Raw genomic sequence first — 19,187 nt, 5'->3', positions numbered from 1 at the left:
TATCCAAGAGAGTGATTATGTTATTCGTATTTAGCATCAAAACTATGTTTTTTCTTGTTTATGACTTTATCTTTTGACTAAAAAACTACCGCTGTAAATAAAAAACTGTTTTTTGCTATTCTTTATCAAGTGTGTGTTTTCTTCTTGTTCTTGTTTTAAAACATTTTTTATGACAATTATAGATAACTTAATTTTATGGCTATAAATAAAGCCTAACTTTTATATCTTTAATTTCAGAACGGAGAGATCTTTTAAGAATTGATAAAAACAATTCAGCAAGAACACAGGCTTCAATAACAATTCAATTATCAAAAGGTCCAGACAATGTTAAGTATGTCTTATTTTACTGTACCTTTTTTACTTTTTTTCTATACTTTCTATTGATAAAATAAATACTTTTTTGTATCTGGTCATTGCGAAACTCCTTATATTTTTTACAGTTTAAATTTGCTTTGTAATGTTCACCTATTTAAGCTATGTAACAATTAACTCATAACTCAACTCAATTTACTCTGCCTAAACATTTTTTATTACAGAAAGATTCTTATAAGTCTTAAATGATTTAGGTACTATCAAATAATTGTAACTAAAAGCAGAGAAACATCACTTGATCCTCCGAATGATTCATTAAAACCATATGGCGAAAACAATGAAGATCTTTATGTTGCGGCAGAATTTCGTGCTGAACAGTTCAGTGATTATTATAAGTTCAAATTAGGAGATGGAAAAGAATACACTCGAAGAAGGTTAAGACAGAAGATAGATTTGACAGACAAGTTCTTCTCATTTTTGAATGTGAAACTAAAACCTGGTACTGAGTATTCAATATTACAGAGGGCATATTATCAGGTAGCTTGTGATCTTTATAATCCTTAAACGTAAAAGTAATTAGAATATGGATTCTTTTGCTACTAAAAAATAAGTGTGGTGACGAGAGGTTGTTTTTTTAAACAATAAATAAAACATATGAAAACTATGCAATTGATTTCTTAGCTGAGCAAATGATCTGCATTAAGTTTAATGTTCTTTTGTTTTGGCAATAATCAGACAATCAATCTCTGATTATCCCTAAGCATTTATGCAGCAGAGCAAACACTTTATTTTTATCCTACTTTGGTATAAATTTAAATATACATCACTACTTGTTGTTGTTGTTTATTAAGCTTTAACATGCTTACAACATTAAAATATTTTTCTTTACTTTATGTTCAAAAAGTTTGTTACTTTCAAAAATTACTTTTTAAATATTTTTCCAACATAAAAAATTGGCATAAAATGTTTGTGCAACTTGCCTATTTTTGCCTATTTCTTGCCTATGCTAATTTTCTTTTCTGATTTTAACTTTATTTACAAATATTTGTCTGTCAGCACCCAAATTTCTTGAAAGATCAATATGTAACAATAATTACTAATTTGTTGACTAACCATCACAAACCTTTTAAGAAGTTTATTTTCCTGTTTTTCTGGTAACTTCTCTTCTTTGTAACTGATAAAAGTGATAATCAACTTCTGTAATGTAAGTTTTATTAAAGGCTGATAAAAATTAAAACTTACTCATATCTTCTGTGATATGAATAAGTTTTATTAAAGACCACTTTACCTCAATAATCTGTTCTAATAACTTAAATTGCACAAAAAGTACTAGTACATTCACAGAAAGAATTTCTTGCAAAAAATAAATTGTTTACTGGTCAATGACCCATGGAAATCCCTGTTTGCCTGTCCTTTATATACTGCATTTTGTGTGTCTCGCTACTGTGATACCATTTTGCATGGAGACAGAAAATAAAGCTATTATTAATATGAGATTTGCAAAAAATATCTTACATGACCGAATCACTAGAACTTTCTTCACAAATGAATTTTTACTTTTAAAAAATTATTTAAATTTAGATACACTTTTCAGAAAAATTTTTATGTAGGGAGGTTACTATTCAACTCCTTGGTTCCATGACAAGACATCACTTCGAATCGGTATGGTTTTAGACTTTAGTGTTATTATATTTACATTTTCAGATGATTTTTGTTTTAATAACAACCATGTTTGTGTGGATTTACATTTAAAAATCTTGTTCTTAGTGCACTTAATAATATTTTATGTTGGGGATGGGAATATTTTGAAAAATGTGTAAATATATTTTTGTGTAAGGACACGAGCCAAAGATGGTTTTATTTAAGTAAACCCAATTTTTTTTTCTCTTTAGTTAAAGCAGATAGAAATTTGATGTTGTTACGTGCTGGTATGGTAGCTGTTTTGACTTGGAATATATACAGAACTGGTAACATAGACACAATCAGTTGTACAAAGGATGGTGTGCTCATAGCATTTGGAACAAACAAGGTTTTTTCTCCAAGCAAAAAATTTGGGGACAGTATTGTAACACTGTTAAAGCATGACAGCTATAACATAGAAATAAAGAATGCAAAAAATGAAGACACTGGTTTGTACACATGCACAGTTTTAGAGACAATACATTCAAATTCCCGTAAATATATTGAGAACATTAAAGTTATTGTAACAGGTACTAATAGTTTAATTTTTTTCCCATGAATTAATTTTTAAAAACGTTATAACAATATTTTTCCATCGAATGCTTTTGTTTAGATATACCACGAACTTATAACATATCTAGTAAGTGAAAATTTAACTATTTGGTTACGAGATGTAAGCTCCGTGGAAGAGGACATTTTTTATAGGGCAACCAATGAGCATAGTTTCACGTTGTCATTAATTAGTTTGCAGAAAACATGTTTTACTATTTCCTCCATTGTCTAAAGCTTAACATCTTATAATATATTGGTTTTAAGCTTCAAGGTTTTATTGATGTCATTACCCCACGTGTGCAGAATTGAAATGTGTGCCCTGTCCAGGGAAAAATGACCAATGTTCTGATTTTAGCTTGTTTGTACATATTTATACAGATTCCATATGCATTATGGAGTTGCAGGTACAATGTAATGATATCAATCCATTTTATTGATGAAAATGTTCAAATGACCATTTACCATAATTGGCATGTATTTTTAGGTAATTCTTTTGGAAAAAAGAACGTTTCTTATGAAACGGAATTATGAGGTTCTAAATTTTTAAGCCACAAACAGAGTTGTAAAAACAAATAATAAAAAGCAATTTACTTTGTATTAGACAAATTATAGTAGATGGTGTTTCCAGATTGGAAATTATTAACATTGTTAAAGAAAATTACGGAAAAAAACTTTCAAAAGACACAGACTCAATGTATTTATTTTATAATACTCTTGTTTGCCTGCAAGTTAATTTAAAACAATTGGGAGCCTGGAGATCAAAAACACTATGATGTCACATCCATGATCAAAGTAATAACCCCTATTCAAGTAAATTTCAAGCATACACATAATAGAAATGTTTGGTTTTTCACAGGTTCATGGCTAGTTGTTTTAACAAATTGTTTGCAAATGTTTAATTTCACGTTCTTTACCTTTAGCTCAACGTAATATTGTGATTCGCTTTGACTATATCAATGTGTACTTTAATGGTAAAGTTCTGGAAAAAGAACATCTAAAGCAATTAAAATCAAGTTTTCTTGAAGCCGCCTATGACAGGGTTTGTATATTTCTATATAGTGACCTGTTCTTAGTTTTAGATGTATTAAGATGCTAAATATTTTTTAACTTGGTTGGTAGTTTTGCAAGCAAAGTTTTATTTCATAAAACTTAAACTGAAATTTTTCATAGCATTCCATTACTGTCTTCGGTGATACTGCAGAATGCTTTTCCAGAATGTTTTTTTGTTTTTGGTTTTTTAAAATAAGCTTTGTACAAGTAACAATATTTCTCTTAGGTAAAACTTTTGTTTTTGAACGTCATGGCAGTGGGAAGTGATTTAATTCAAATGAACAATTCTGTGTAAGATTTGTACTTACATATTTTATGCTTTTAGACAATATTTATGTAATGCTGAAATATTTTTAAGCATATTGTGCGTTCACGCATCCGTCCATTATTAAAATTTTGCTTGTTAATAACGACCTTTTGCCTATGCATTTTAGAACAGGACAATCCATTCAGTGTGTCATTACTCTGAGAAGCTCTGTTCCACTTGACGTAAAAGAGGTTTTAAAAGCTCTTCATGGAGTTGTGAAGAAGAATCAGTATCACCTTTTTCTAAAAAACTCAGTTTTTCAAGCGGATATTGTGAAATCATCCCTACTTGTGCATGGTAATTCATTTTTTAGTTATTAAATATAAAAGCAATAGTTTTTCTACTTTACAACCTTTACAAAAGATCATGTTCTGGTAAATAACCAGAATTGTATTTATTAAAGAAGAACAATATAGGTTTTTCACTTTTAATGCCTTATAACTCTTGTAGATTTTAATGAGTGTGAACCTTCAGCTACTAAATACTGTGATGATAATGCTGTATGTATGAATCTACCTGATTGGCTTTCATATGCCTGTTCTTGTTCTAAAGATTATCAAGGAAATGGTTTTACTTGTGTCAGAAAAGGTAAAGAGGGTGTATTACTTTCACATATTTTTAAGCTATGCATTATGTTCTGACATACATATACATATAATATACCTCTGGTTTCTTCTCTGCTATCATTAACATATTGTCACTAGGTTCTTATACAATAGTATAACATCACTGCTCCGGTGTTTTTTGGGGGGTAGTAGTCGAGTGTAACCACTACTGCAATTTAGGATTAATTGGTGTTCTTATATTTTTACATTGATTATGTTGTTTATAACAACAATATGCAGATTAAGAAAATAAAGCGTTTGTAAAAATTACCTGTTGAAATATAAGTGTACCTTGTTTTCCCAAATCCTAATTTTTGCACTATTTAACAACTAAATCTCTATTTTAGTGGAAAAAAGGAATAGCCAATCCTATACCATCATAGCTGTTATCAGTGTCACCATTATTTTATTAATAATTATTGTTGTATGTATTGTGAAATTCAAAAGACTGCAGGAAACGAAGTCTGCAGACAAATCGCTTCCTGAACCTGTTTACACTGATCTTCCTTATGTTACCAATGCATCTGTGGTTCAAAATCCTGTTACTGATGAAACATATGAAGATGTGAAAGAATCAATAGAGTTACAGACACATTACACTGGTTTAGTACCTACTGAAGAAGAGGTAGCTTACTCTCAATTGACATCAAACAAGAATAAAAAGTCAGAATATTATGTAAACAGTTAACAACAATTTGTAGTCATGATTTTATAACTCACAAATTTTTATTAAATAATGTACAGTTTGTACTATTTTTGTATCACGAGTCCTGTTTTTTACTTTTTTAAAGAAAATATAATTTTAACAAATACCATATTCAGTAGTTGTAAATTTTTATTGAGAATTTATAGAGAGAGTTTTTATTGTTAAGGGTTATCATTATGATCCTGAAAATATTAAATTTTGTTTTACTGTTTGTTTGTGATTTTATATATGTTTTACTCTTCAATATTGCAAGATTTATTACAAGAAAAAAAATATTTGTTTTAGTTGTTATTCCAAATTTTATGAATTTAGAACAATTCAAACTAAGCTGAGTATGAGTTATAGGAATCTACAATTTTTATCAAATAGCAGTGTGATACTGTTATAATGTGCTTTAGACTTTGTGTCTTTATTTTTCGTATAAAAATGTAATATTCTTTTTAAAAATTGCAGAAAAGTATGACTTAGATTATGAGAGAAAGAAGCTGTGATGGTGTATATACCTTTATTTTTCTTTGCTACAAAATTATAAAAATACCTTAAGATTATTTTGTTAATTTTAGCACCATGTTTGCAGCCGCTTGGGATGGAAAATAACGTAATACCTGATAACAGGTTAAAATCATTTGCTCCTTTTACAAATATAAATATTTCTTCTGTTCGATTGAACAGTCCTTTCAATTGGTGCAGTAGAAATGCATCCATTCAGATTCATTTGGGAAGAATTATGACAATTACTGGTCTTGCAATACAAGGTGATACAGAGGATGTGCCATATGTAAACATCAAATATGGTATAACAAGTTCAAATGATTTAGTTGATCTTTGGCAAGAAGAGATTGTGAATCACCGTAATGTTAAGAGGGTAAATCTAATCTTTTTATACTTTTATATGTGTGTTACTTATATTTCTAGCATAGCATTTTGTATATGTGGTTTAAAATGTTGTGTACCCTTAAAATTACTTAATTAAGTTAGCCTACCATTCTGAAATAAAATTCCTTATGTGATTGACCTCATATGTGCTCTTATTTTGAATCAATTTTTACTGCACATGAAATTTATCTCTGGAAGTTGAAATGCACAGGAAACTACTCTTCTTGCTAATTAAAGGTACTGTTTGATTAAAAATCAACTACCATTGTGACAAAAAAATCATATTTGTAACTAATTTCTATAAAATAAGTAAATAGTTATTTGTTTTCTTACCTAAAACCAACTGAACAACATCTCATTCTTGTTTACAAAAAGAGCATGTGATCTCTCGTTTCGATTGTTTATATGGATGGTGGATGATAGGCACTAACCTAAGGCTAAAATAATATGTAGCGTGTGGCGTATTTACCCGTAGCGTGCCGAACTCACCAAAATAGATAAAACGTGGACTAGGTTTATACTTGTATTATATGCTTAAAAATCTTACCCTCTGTATTGTGAAAGACCGTTTTTCATGAATTATTCATCTCTATAATAATACGCTAAGTGTGTCTGTCTGTGTGTCTGTGACAGGCAAAGTGGATTTCTTCATTTTCCTTTGATGTTGCCGAAAAATGCATCTCTAATATGTCAAATTTTCTGACGTTACGGCGCGATGAAAATAACACTACTTTAACGTCAATATTCTATATTAAATTAATGAAGCCATTACAGTGCACCTAAAACTTTGAGGCCAAATAACTTGAAAACGAGGTGGTGACGTCAATGATTTTTTTTCACCGCGTGGGAAACTAGGGACCACCTAGGACCAATTTGGGTTATATTCCCAAACCTGGGTCCCCGAATTCGTTCGGAATGGACGGGTTGATGACGTCATCAAAAAACCTTTAAACCCTAATATCTCTGCAACCGTTTGTCAAAAGTACATGATCCTATACATTTTCTTGCTCAGCGTTTCAAGATCTATACGATGAAGGCAACAGGTATACAAATTTCTAAAAAAAAATTTAATTCTAAGGTCTAGACGGGCCAGCAAAATTCGAATGACGCTTATTTTTCATATTTATCCTGCCTCAGTGGATTTTTCCACGGGCTTTGTCGACTAGTATGAATTAAAAATCGAAGGCGGGAGAGGTGTCTAGACCTTAAGTTTAACACACATTGTGCCAATTCTGTACACATTCGCTAATAAAACTTAAGGTCCAATATGTCTTCGGCCTTACGTTTACATAGTTGTTTCCAGCTACTATAAAGCTAACCAGTCAAAAGTGAAGAATTAGTTTCCTCTTTACTAGATGTCCCGCCACAGAGAGATTAGACTCAGATTGCACATTCAGTAGGGTTGAAAGGCAGAATAATGTGGTGTGCTGTTGTGAATTGCACTAACAACAACAGTAAAAAAAACAAGTTAAAAGTTTTTTCCCTACCCAAGGATCAAAACGTTTTGCCAATCATTTGCTCTCTCTGTGATGGAGTGCCACCAAAGCTAGAAAATTTTATACCATGTAATTAAAAGTATATAATAGAGTCTATCTCGTGACAGTAAAAACATTCTACTTCAGAAGGCATCCTATCACATTTATCACACTGGCACCATAGATCTACTTCAACATTTAGGCGAGTAGGGGCAACAAGATCTCTGTCAATGTTATGTTTGTCTATGTCTGGAAAATTCGGTACTATCTTATCATTCACTGCTTTTTTTGAAATCATAGAACCTGCCAATTATTTTTTACTCGTTGCTATTTCACGAGAAACTTATTTTAAGAAAAGGAAAAAAATTATAAATAAACAATTAGTCATTCGATTTGCAAGTCAGGGGTTCGCCTAATAAGAATGCAGGTAACTAGGTCACAAGCTGAATAATAAATTTACCCAGTCCTTTTGCCATGTTGGAAAGTTCATGAAGGTGGTAGGCGATTGTAATATGATCATAACAAACAAACCATGGTGCTAAGTAATGGTTATATCTTTGTTGTTTAAGAGTGTAATCTTCATTATTTTTGATACTTAATATGTGTCAAGATTGGATTCAATCAAACCTGTCATAGCTTCTTGTGACAAACCAAGAGTGAATCAAAATACATCAGGATGTATTCTTTTTCTGGTGTAAATGTAGCCATGGTCATAAGGGTTAGTCAAAATAACATTGGTGACAGTTCTAAGATAAGGGAGTAAACTCTATTAAAGAATTTTGTGGCAGCTTCGGGCTTGGAATTTGAAAAAAAAGTCTTAAAATTTAGTTCTTTTTGTTTATTAATAATATTTTTTGTCTGTTTGCCATAACCACTACTGACCTTAAAAATGGTCATATTTTATATATATAGATTTGCTACAAAACATGTGTAAACTTAAAAAAAAATTTAAAAGCTGTAAAATCATCGGATTTAATTTGTACTTTATTAAATAGCATAAAGATATCTTTGCTCAGTAAAGATTTATTAATCAAAATAATTTATCTGAAAGATGATAGCACTGGAGGACAAAACTTTTAACAATCTTACACAAAATTTCACTTCTCCTGCTCACTAACACTTTTAAAACAACAGGTTTAATTCTGCCAGGTGTAGAAAAGTGGCAGAATTAGTAAAAATTACAAAACAAATTTAAACCTTCAAAAATGTTTGTGTCACTTTTTGAAAACTTTGAAAATTACCATGACATACATTGTATTTACCTAAGGTAATGTAATACTTTTTTTGGAATAAGACCTTCTATATATTTTATAGAACTTTGCATATCCTGCAATTAAATGCTTAAAACGACATTGGTTTGAGCAGGGTGCATTTACTGTTCGTCATATTCGTATTTATCCAGTTGTAACACCCCCTAAAGTTGTGTGTTTGAAAATTAAATTATATGGATGTGCAGAAAGTAAGTAATTGATTTGATCTACAACATTTATTTCAGTGTGACTGGTTGTCATTCCACCATACTGTTGACTTATTCAAACATTTATTTTTTAAAACAAAATATAGTCTTTCACATTAAAATAAAAAAGAAATTTTCCTGCGTTGATAATAATAAGGAATAAATAAATCAATGAATTACTAATAAAAACATTAGTTTATTTTTGATTTTATTAGTAAAAATTGGCTGATTATTACTCATACTATTAAATGAGTAGCACAGAAAGTCAAATTAACCTAGTTTCTTTTTTTAAAGAAATAATATACAATTGGTCTTTTTGGTTTCTGTTTATGGAACGTCCACTCCAGATGATTTTTGAAAATTTATATGAATGAGCTTGATTTGATTTGTGAACATTGTGTACATTTTTGTTGCATGTGAGCTGCAAAATCTTTTTTGATATATTTGATTTCTTCTTGTTTGTATAACTGTTTTTTATATCACTACTATTTATTTCTGTTTTTCTAAAATTTTGATTTTTGTGTGTATTTAGCATGTTCATCTTGAATCCAGTCAATATTTTACCCGAAAATCAATGGCACAACTTCGCTGTTGCCACCAAATATTTATTCTTCTCGATCTTGGTGCCCATTTACTCCAGAATTTCTAAGATATCAGTTTGGTATGAAGATTATGTTAACTGGTATGCTAGTTCAAACTAGTGAAGCAAAATCAACACGTAATTTTAAAGTGCGTTACGGAGATTCTGTGAAGTATTTAAACTTTGTTAAAAGAGGAAAATCTGAAAAGGTATGATGTCAGTTTTCGTTAGAAATACCTTGGTTAAGATAACTTAGTGCATATTTGATTAGTTTTGGTAAGTTTTACTCCATTTTTAATTGTATATATATGTATTAATCAAACAGTGAACTTTTATTTAGATTTCAACTTATTGGAATCAGCAGAGAACTTGTTTTAATATTTATTGATGGGATTGTACAAAGAGTGCTACTTAACCATTTCGTTCTTTAGATGTTTCTTGCGAACAGTACAACGAATTCCATAATAACACATTGGTTTGACATTCCATTAATATGCAGTATTATTGATATCATCACTCAATCAAGTGGATGATGTATAAAGATTGGTTTTACTGGTTGTTTAACAAGTTAGTTGTTTCTGATTACTTGGTTTCTGATTACTTGGAAATTGCATGGATTGTGGATATATAAAGTTTCACATAATAATCCAAAACTTCTAAAAGCATTTGGTTGATATATCAAGCCTCCTCACCAATTATCCAGTTATTACAAAAAGTACTGATGATCAATTTGAATAGAACTTTAGTTCCTATTGTGTTTAGGTTGTATGAATAAACTTGGAGTTGAAAGGAGAAAGCCAGGAATAACTTTATCTGCTTCTGGTTCGTTTTCAAATAATAATTTGCCAGATAAAGCTCGATTGAATAGTCTTAGATATGCCTTGGCAAGAAAAAATTGGTATGTTAAAAAACCTCATTGCTTCCCGTACTTTTAAAGTCACTTCTTATTTGTAAGCTTTTCTGTGTTTTTTAAACATATTTCTTTGTATATTTTGTTGTTGACTTTATATTTCTGTGGTCAGTTTTGAGATCTTGGCAAACAACATCTTTATGTTTAAAATACATTTCAACAGACAAAATGTTTATACATTACATTACTTCTTACATATTCTTGACAGATAATAATAACTAACATACCTGATATGTTTTGTTAATTTTAAATTTTTGCTTTTAAATATTTCATGATGGCCAATTTATTTTTTATATACTTTTATATACTATGTTTAGGTGATCCAAACGTTTGGCTTCAAGTGTGCTTTAACGATACAAAATACATTTTTGGAGTTGCTCTGCAAGGTCTGGGTTATATATGGAATGATAGAATAAAGACCTACAAAATATAATATGGATATAAACATGATTCTACCATTTATGATTACAAAATAAATAATATCAAACATGTGAGTAATGTATTCTGGTTTATATAACATATTTTAAAAGTGATTAAACTTATTATTTTCTTGCACAAGTGTATTGGTATGGAGAGCTAAAAATAAATTGATTATGTATGTTATAGTGACAAAACGGCATCATATAATCGACCGGAACATTAGTAATTTACAGAACTGAATATTTGTATTTTCTATTGTCATGACGTCATAGGTCACTTTGTTACTTGTCAATCCAATTTCTCTTGATTGTGTAGTTACTGATATTAATGCGCATAGATATACCAACTATTACTCTGTGACAGCTACCAAGGTTCTCAAATATTGATTTTTCAAAAGGGTAGGAATTCTAATGGATTTTCATTTTCTTCCCAGAAAAATTGTTTGTCTTCATAACACCTGTAAATGTTTCTGATAATATCTTGCATTCTTATAATACTTTTTTAATGACTAGTACTGTAAAGAGTTTTAAAAAAGATAAAAAATGAGAATTTCCAATATGTTACGTTATCACTTCCTGTGATGACATATTAACACAAACATTTTGTCACTAATTAAGTCACAACATATTGATGCTTCTTTGTGCCAATTTTCGCCAATAAAAACCAAACAGATCTAAAGTTACAGTCTGTGAGCAGTTTATGCCCCCCATGCTTACATGAATCAAAACGCCCCATACCAAATAGGCTTAAAGAGTTCACTTGGTATAGTTTTGATTATTCTTCAGGAATTCACAGGGAGCAACGATAGATACAAAACACAACTAGCTACTCTTCCAACTATGTTAAAAGCGAAGTGCGTTAGATTGCATGAAATGGATTGTAATAATAAAGTAAATGATGATCAAGGGTGTGGTGGAAGATTGGAGATAATGGGAAGCAATGGAGGTTTGTGCAGGACTAAATTTCTTGAAATAAATATACACAACCTAAAAAACCATTAAAAAATAAAAGGGAATCAGGCTGCTACTATTACTTATAACAAAGCAGATTTGATTTGGTTTCGAATTTGTTAGACATTCTTCCAAACGACTTGAAATTTTATGTCAATGAGAACAAAAGTTTGGACTTTTAACTCATGTAGCCAGTAACAAAATAAAAACCTACTTTACCGCTGAGCATATAAAATTTTCTGATCACACAACATGTTTAAATTAACATAGTATATTTAATAATCCATTATGAAATTTCGTATTATTACCATATTTCGTAAATAGGGTTTATCTTTTCCGTTTTTTCAGTACAATATCTGAACTTCCTCTGTATAAAAATATTAACCTTAACCTTGTAGCAAAGGTAGATTTTACAAACTAGATTATCTTCCTGTGTTAGATAAACTTCCTGGTGTTGTAATTAGCAGAGTAAACAACAGCTTACAATGTGCAGCATTTGGCACTCATCCAAACATACAATGGAGTTTAAATGACAAAACAATTTCAAATGATGGAAATTATACAATCACTGAGATTTGGAACCAAAGCCCAACTACATTATATAAGTCATTACTCACTTTTAAGAGTAATATTGACAAGTTTTTGTTGAGATTTGGTGAATGTGATAATCAAGTGAATGGAAAATTGAAGTGTACCAAAGAATATATGTGTGCAGATCAGTACATGTTTCAAAATTATTTTCTCCCTGCTAAAATATCGTCATTTGTTCTGTCAAAAATTTACGAAGGTTAGAATGTTTAGCAAATATCAGATTCAACTCTTTTGTTACACTCCTTAGTTTGAAAATTTGCTCTTTCTTAAGATAGTTTTCTGTTTTTGCAGTAAAACGCAATTTGAAATTTATTTAAACATGGCGTGAGTTTTGTATTGATTCTAGTTATGTTATGTTCTGTATTTTGTTATACACACTTTACACACTGTTTCAATAATTTTTTTTCCTGTTTTTAGCACCAAAAAACTTTTCTGTACTTACTCAAAATGCAACATCTGTAACATTTGGATGGATTTTAAATGGAAAAGAATACATATCTAAATATAGAATTGAATGTTGCCAAATAAGATGTGCAAAGATTATTTTTATTGACAACATATCAAGCACAAAAGCGTATGCCACAGTTCATCCATTATTACCATTTACAATGTATGAATGTAAGGTAATCTAACATGTTGGTACACCCACAATTATCCACTATGCACAATACTGCTACCTGCGTAGAGTGTGACTTTAAGTTAGCTAAAACTTCTTATTTATCCAATTCTTAATTTAAAGGAACACAGTATGCGTGTAAATTAGACTTACCAATACAGTTGCTGAATGCTTCAGCAAGACACATACTGATTAACAAGTGTAGGTTATCAGGTGTAGTTGTTTAAAATTAAAGAATTCATTCCTTGCTTTGGTTTTTAGATGAAAACTTTTTTCTCATTTGCATCAGACATGGCAGTACTATTGAATTCTGTAGTTGCTGTAAAAACTGACACAACAGGTAATCAATTTGTAAATACAGTTTAGCTTTTAATTATGAATGAATTATTTTTTCTTTTAATAATTTAGTAGACATTGTGTATTAATTTAGCTTAGTTTGATTCTTGTTAGTCTTTAATAAAGTAATAGCATGGAATGTGAAAAAAAAGTATAAGGATAGGTAATGAAAAAATTTATATTTAACTATTTATATCTACATTTTATTCAGTAAAAACATTTAATTGTAATAACCATAAGCTTTTTAATTTTATTGTAATGATAATGATTTAGTGTTATTAACTAGTTGGTTTTGTAAAAAAAGTTTAAAACAAGATAACAAATTTATTTTAAATTGGTTATCACTAGTTTATTTACAGAACTGTTAAATAAATATCATAATACCTCCCCATAATGTTAGAACTTAAATTTGATTTAAATTAATGAGAGGAAGTAAAGCAATTTTATTTTTTTATTTTTAATTTAAAGAAGTGCATTTTTAATATTAGTACCGTCACAACCAAGAGAATTAAAAGCGATCATCATGTCACCCAGTCATGTAAAATTGATTTCGAAAAATTCACTTCATATTAATGGTATTTTAAAACAATATCTGGCAAGTATTATTTAACATTTTATATGTTTTCTAAAAATCGAAGAAATAATAATCAGGTATAAATATTATTTGAAGAGCTTAGGCATATGTCTACTATCTGATACACTTAAAAAGAATAAGAAAATAAATTTCTTAGTCCTATTTTCGAAGTATGAAATATTGTGACAAATTCTAAGGTTTATCATTGCGTTGATAATGTTATCTTTTACCTGATGGTGTTTGTGAAAGTGTAGTGTAAATTGACACTCAAAATTTTTGTAAGAATATAATTAAATAAAGGTAAGATTTTTACATGATAATTTTTTTTTACAAATTTTATAATTTTTTTTCGTACTGTATGGAAATCACAAAAGATGTAACATTTTCTTACTTTTCAATGTCTATTAGTTTAACAATTAGTGTATTCGATCGTGTGTATTTTAAAAATGTGTTCTTTACATTGAGTATTAACATTTTCTTTAATGTGATCACGTTCTTTAACAATTTTAGTTGAAGCATTTTTTTAAAAATTATTTAAGAATTACTTCTAAGTATTTTCTAATGCTCAAAATTTTGCGTAGGAAAAAGTTTAAATATTTGCTAGTAGCTTTCTCTAGTGCGTCAGCCAACAATATAATTCACGTCAGGAACAATTAACACATTTTAAGAGGATGGATTTAACTAAATTTCATTTTTAAAAAATAAATTAGTCTTTATTTCTGATGTATTATCAAGTTATATCAAATTAATCAATACTTAATGACTCTATATAAGAAGTAATGTTGACTTTCAAACTGACTGACATTGTTTGACTGATGTTGTTTGGTCGACCTTCTTTGACTTAAGTCTTTTGGCTGACACCGTTTTGGCGAAAAAACTACCCATCCAAAAAGAAAGAAGGAGACATCGTATTCACACAGAATGCGCCACCGTTGTTTGTTAGCTTACAAGAACATAGTTGACATTAAAAATCAATCATCCGACTTAGATGTGCAAATGAGCTTGTTAAACGCACAAAAATGTAATATGAAAGCTCTTTCACAATTTTAAGGTTTTAAAAGATGAAAAAAAGCTACCAGGTCACCTATAGTCATATTCCATAATTTGTCTGTTTGCAACCATTAGTTAATTTCTAGCTTCACATAAAAGAACTATTGCACATGCGTATGCGATTGCATGTGAGTATTATATTATTATTACTAGTTGATAAGACCCGTTGAAAAATTTACTTTGGCAAAGATGAAATAAAAAAGACCCATCATCATAAGAAATGACCCGTCCATACACAAAAATGTTTTAGAAATTTATTTAGCCTTCCTTCCCTTTGCATGTGTAGAGCTTGAAACGCTGATCATTATAATGTGTAGTATCATGTACTTTCAACCAACGATTAAGAAGATATAAGGGTTTAAAAATTTTGCTGTCATCAGCAAAGAGAAACCAGTGTATAATATTGGGCTTTAAAGGTATTTCAAAGGCGTCATCAACCTGCCTGTTCCAAAACGGGTGGTATGCAGCTATGGAAAACTGACCCAATTTGGTCTTTGGTGGCCCCTAGTTACCCACACGGAGAATGACGTCAGTTATTTCCAGCCGTTTCTAATTAATAAGGTTTTGACACCAGTGTAAATACATTGACGTCGTCTCGTTACGTCTAGATCGTTAAATAATATATAATTTTTTGGGTTACTTTAAAAAAAATTTTGGCGACCTCAAAGGAAAATAAACACAACCATTATGCCTGTCACAGACACTTCGTATTATTATATAAAATTAATAGAACTACTTTGCTTGTTTTCTTTATTGCATTAATCTGACCAAAGTGGCTTCTGATTAAGAAAAATATGAAAACATATTAGTTCATAAATGTTCATGTATTTCCAGCTAACTAACATATTAACAGGTGTTTGCTTATGTTTTGTTGTTTTTGTAGGTTACCCTGAAGGGATTAAAGACATACAACTCATCCTTTTTACATCAAAAAACTATTGCCATCAACTGTACACACTTTGATATACAAAATGTTTATCCAGGAACAACCTACTTTTTTAATGTCAAAACAGAAAACAATGCTTTCGTAGGACCTGCTTCCAATATAACAACTACAGTTACTCCATATGACAGTGTGTTTTTGAGTTTATTTTATTTTACTTATTTTATTTTATATTTACTTGAGTTTATTTATTTGTAGAACTACTTAGCTTATCTCATATTTTTTCATACTTTAGAGCCCAATGCGCCACCCATAACTGTAGAAAAGCTCGGAATGCAAGAAACTGTTTTGACATTGAATTCAGCGTCAGATGAAACTGGACCAATACGGTAGGCATGGTTAAAGAATACCATAAAATAGTTTTACCCTTTGTGAACCTTCTTTATAACACATAGGAATTCTTCAAAATGTGGTATTAACTCTATATAACAGGTGTTTAAATTTGAGTCTTCATTTATCTTGTAACTTGCTTGCAACATTTGGTTTTTTAAAAATTGATACTTTTTTCTACCTGTGCTTCAGTGCCTATAACTGCGACACAACGGTGTTTAGCAGTGCATTGTTTTATATTTTCTGAAATTTTTGTTAAATTCTACAGCAAGTCAAGTTCATCAAGTTCATCCAATGGTTGACAGTGAACCGATGAAAGTAAAAAGTAGAGCTTTTTCTATTTACAAAACCAAATAATTCTGTATACCAAAAATAGTTAAGACAAACGTAAAGGAGGGGTCAAATTTCCCTCTATTTTTATGGAAAAGACTTTTACCAACCTATAGAAAATGTTAGGTTATTTTCAAATGTTTATATGTTAGGGAACATCTGCAAAATATTATCATTTTAAGCTGAAAATATTACCTTTTTGCTAATGACAATTTTATGCATTTTTAGTTTCTACCAACTAACCATTAAAAAATACTGGAAATTAGACTGTTCATATGGATTAAACAATACCACATTAATGATTGAAACAGCATCCACCCATGTGCCTCTAAATGTCGACATATACAAAGGTGTTGAAGATGTTACTATTGCTGGTACGATTAGAAAGTTCTCCCTCACAGAAACATATCTGTTTTGCTGGAGGGCAGTTTTAAATGAAACAGTAAGCTTTTGGTTATATGGGTCGAAACCTACCTGCCCTTGGTTAAAGTTCTGTTCATCTTTTCAAATGTGTTGTGTCCTTTTTATTTTTTTTATATTTTTTTTAATTAATTCCTTGTAAAAAGGGAGAATTGTGCTTTTAGAGGCATGTTCTCTAGAGGAGTACAACCTCTAGCTTATTTCCAAAGACCTAACAGGTTGAGTTCATCATTGCGGTGGCTTGCCACCTCTTTGTAAATTATTTTCTTATATTTATAAACTAGTCGATAGAGCCCATGGAAAAATTCACTTAGACAGGAGAACAATGACAAAGAGAACCGTCACTGGAATTTTAATGATGTCAGCAAAAACCCATCAAAGGATTTTTCTTAGAAATTCTTTCACTTGTTGCCTCTATTGTGTAGAGCTTGAATAGCTGATCAAAATAATGTATAGGATGATATGTGTTTGACAGACGCCTTCATCGTATAGATCTTGAAACGCTGATCAAGTAAATGTATAGGATCATGTATCTTTGACAGAGATATTAGGGTTTAAAGGTTTTTTGATTACTTCATTAACCCGTCCATTCTGAAACGGATTTGGGTACCTAGGTTTGGAAAATCTACCCAAATTGGTCCCAGGGGGTCCCTAGTAACCCATGCAGTGAAAAATCACTGACATCACTTCCTCGTTTCTAAGTTATGTGGCCTCAAAGTTTTAAGTACACTGTGATGGCTTCATAAATTTAATATAAGATATGGATGTTCAAGTAATGTTATTGACGTCGTGCCGTAACGTCAGAAAATTTAACATTTGAGACATCAGTTCTTCGGCTACATCAAAGAAAAATGAACACATCCACCTTGCCTGTTACAGACAGACACACTCTCTGTATAATTATAAGAGATTCAGGTGAAACATATGTTGCAAGTTGGTTAACTGCGGTATGAATGGTAAAAAAACTAAAAAAAAATATAAATTTCTTAGCCACTACAAGTATAAACTAATAGTCCTCTATACTAAATAAATACTGGCTACTCAAAGCCTTTTTTTCTTTGAATTTTGGCAAGTATACCATTTCCAACTTGTCAATCTAAAAACACATTTTGCTATGCAAGTTTTTTTTCAATGGCGTGGCCAAGAAAATTTTTGTATCGTTTTCCAGAAAGTTTCCCTGTTATTTGTGCCTTATAAAGCTCAAAAAGTTATAAGAGACCAATTAAAAAAGATGAATTTTTGCACAGTGATGCTTATTGATAAAAAACACATTTATGCAAACACAAGTGAAAAGCCTGTCTTGAACAGAACAGAAGCTGTACGAATTTGAAACTTTTATGACGAACTAGGCATTAACTTGTAGACATCGACCAAATTGCTTGTCAGATTGTGAATTACTCTTTGGAAAGTCTGGAATAGACCTATCACCATCAATTTAAAATACATACATAAAATATGGAGACCAATACAATAATAACAACTTACTGCAGAAGGCGCTTGAGGTACATAAAATAGTTTTCATACATTAATTTATCTATTATTTTAGGGTGTGTTGCTATGTGTGTTGCTATAAACCTAGGAAGTATTAAAAAATTTGAGACACCCTGTCTTGAGTTGCTTTGTACACAGTAGATAGATTTTAAAGATGTTTGATGTTTTTATTTTTTTTGTGCGTGAATAACCATGTTTCGTTAATGTGAGAGTTTTCCATATACATATTTGTTTATTTGTTTTTAGCACGAAATGATTTAAGGGCAATTGGTAAGGCTACAATGGTTACCTCAAACACTGTTTCATTAAAATTATCCGCTGGGCTAAGCTAGATAAGGTAAATTGTCATGAAGGGAATGATCCTAAGGAAAGTTTGACGAGCTACGTAAACTAATAGTTTCTATTTTTTTAGGTACTATCAAATAATAGTAGCAGAAGACTCTATCAACTCTAGTGATCCTGAACCAACTAATCTTACACCTTATTTTGATTCTGTAAAGCCTGGTCATCCATACATCACATCTGAATTTTCTGCAGCTATGTTTAATGAGGTTTTGTGTAAGCACTATATTATTAGTCTTTTTATCTACTAGTAGAAACTAGATATTGATAAGGAGCTAAGGTGTC

The 19,187-nt window shown here is 30.3% G+C and overlaps 2 protein-coding genes across 13 annotated transcripts in view; both read left to right on the top strand.

Annotated features, from left to right (window-relative positions):
- LOC130629668 (uncharacterized) overlaps positions 1-5,418 on the top strand; it is a 53,618-nt gene extending 48,200 nt beyond the window's left edge. For 3 of the 4 annotated variants that reach the window (XM_057442948.1, XM_057442949.1, XM_057442951.1), the window contains 10 exons: positions 238-331; positions 567-849; positions 1,923-1,974; positions 2,205-2,522; positions 2,606-2,632; positions 3,465-3,583; positions 3,821-3,885; positions 4,029-4,198; positions 4,352-4,489; positions 4,854-5,418. In XM_057442948.1, coding sequence (XP_057298931.1) covers positions 238-331; positions 567-849; positions 1,923-1,974; positions 2,205-2,522; positions 2,606-2,632; positions 3,465-3,583; positions 3,821-3,885; positions 4,029-4,198; positions 4,352-4,489; positions 4,854-5,194 — 1,607 coding nt within the window. In that variant the 3' untranslated portion in view covers positions 5,195-5,418. Of the gene's footprint in view, positions 1-237; positions 332-566; positions 850-1,893; positions 1,975-2,204; positions 2,523-2,605; positions 2,633-3,464; positions 3,584-3,820; positions 3,886-4,028; positions 4,199-4,351; positions 4,490-4,853 lie in introns of those variants that run through there. The other variant, XM_057442950.1, reaches the window with a different exon arrangement.
- Positions 5,419-5,568: 150 nt separating this feature from the next.
- LOC130629669 (cytokine receptor-like) lies at positions 5,569-19,113 on the top strand. 9 transcript variants are annotated; one of them, XR_008982006.1, is made up of 17 exons: positions 5,569-6,077; positions 8,878-9,022; positions 9,552-9,808; positions 10,031-10,166; positions 10,362-10,497; positions 10,827-10,999; positions 11,715-11,874; positions 12,319-12,666; positions 12,888-13,093; positions 13,348-13,426; positions 13,911-14,017; positions 15,930-16,119; positions 16,225-16,318; positions 16,878-17,023; positions 18,433-18,571; positions 18,807-18,897; positions 18,973-19,022. XR_008982006.1 is itself a non-coding variant. In XM_057442955.1 (16 exons), the coding sequence occupies exons 7-15, from the start codon at positions 11,769-11,771 to the stop codon at positions 18,890-18,892; spliced, it is 1,362 nt and encodes a 453-aa protein (XP_057298938.1). In that variant the 5' UTR covers positions 5,569-6,077; positions 8,878-9,022; positions 9,552-9,808; positions 10,031-10,166; positions 10,362-10,497; positions 10,827-10,999; positions 11,715-11,768; the 3' UTR covers positions 18,893-18,897; positions 18,973-19,113. The 9 variants fall into 9 exon arrangements, 4 of the variants coding, with proteins under 4 accessions (XP_057298938.1, XP_057298936.1, XP_057298939.1 ...); XR_008982003.1 differs by having other exon boundaries at positions 16,878-17,091; XR_008982004.1 differs by lacking the exon at positions 18,433-18,571 and having other exon boundaries at positions 16,878-17,091; positions 18,973-19,113.
- The last annotated feature ends 74 nt before the right edge of the window (positions 19,114-19,187 follow it).

Source organism: Hydractinia symbiolongicarpus, chromosome 2 (genome assembly GCF_029227915.1).
Source record: "Hydractinia symbiolongicarpus strain clone_291-10 chromosome 2, HSymV2.1, whole genome shotgun sequence".
Classification (NCBI taxonomy): Eukaryota; Metazoa; Cnidaria; class Hydrozoa; order Anthoathecata; family Hydractiniidae; genus Hydractinia; species Hydractinia symbiolongicarpus.
This window is presented reverse-complemented; position numbering and strand designations above follow the sequence as displayed.

Bases quoted from the DNA above. Each gene is read 5' to 3' on its own strand.
- LOC130629669 (XM_057442953.1), top strand. From the start codon at position 11,769: ATGTTAAAAGCGAAGTGCGTTAGATTGCATGAAATGGATTGTAATAAT. The intron at 16,120-16,224 runs GTGTGTTTTTGA...TTCATACTTTAG, and splicing joins TACAGTTACTCCATATGACA to AGCCCAATGCGCCACCCATA. The intron at 16,319-16,877 runs GTAGGCATGGTT...ATGCATTTTTAG, and splicing joins GATGAAACTGGACCAATACG to TTTCTACCAACTAACCATTA.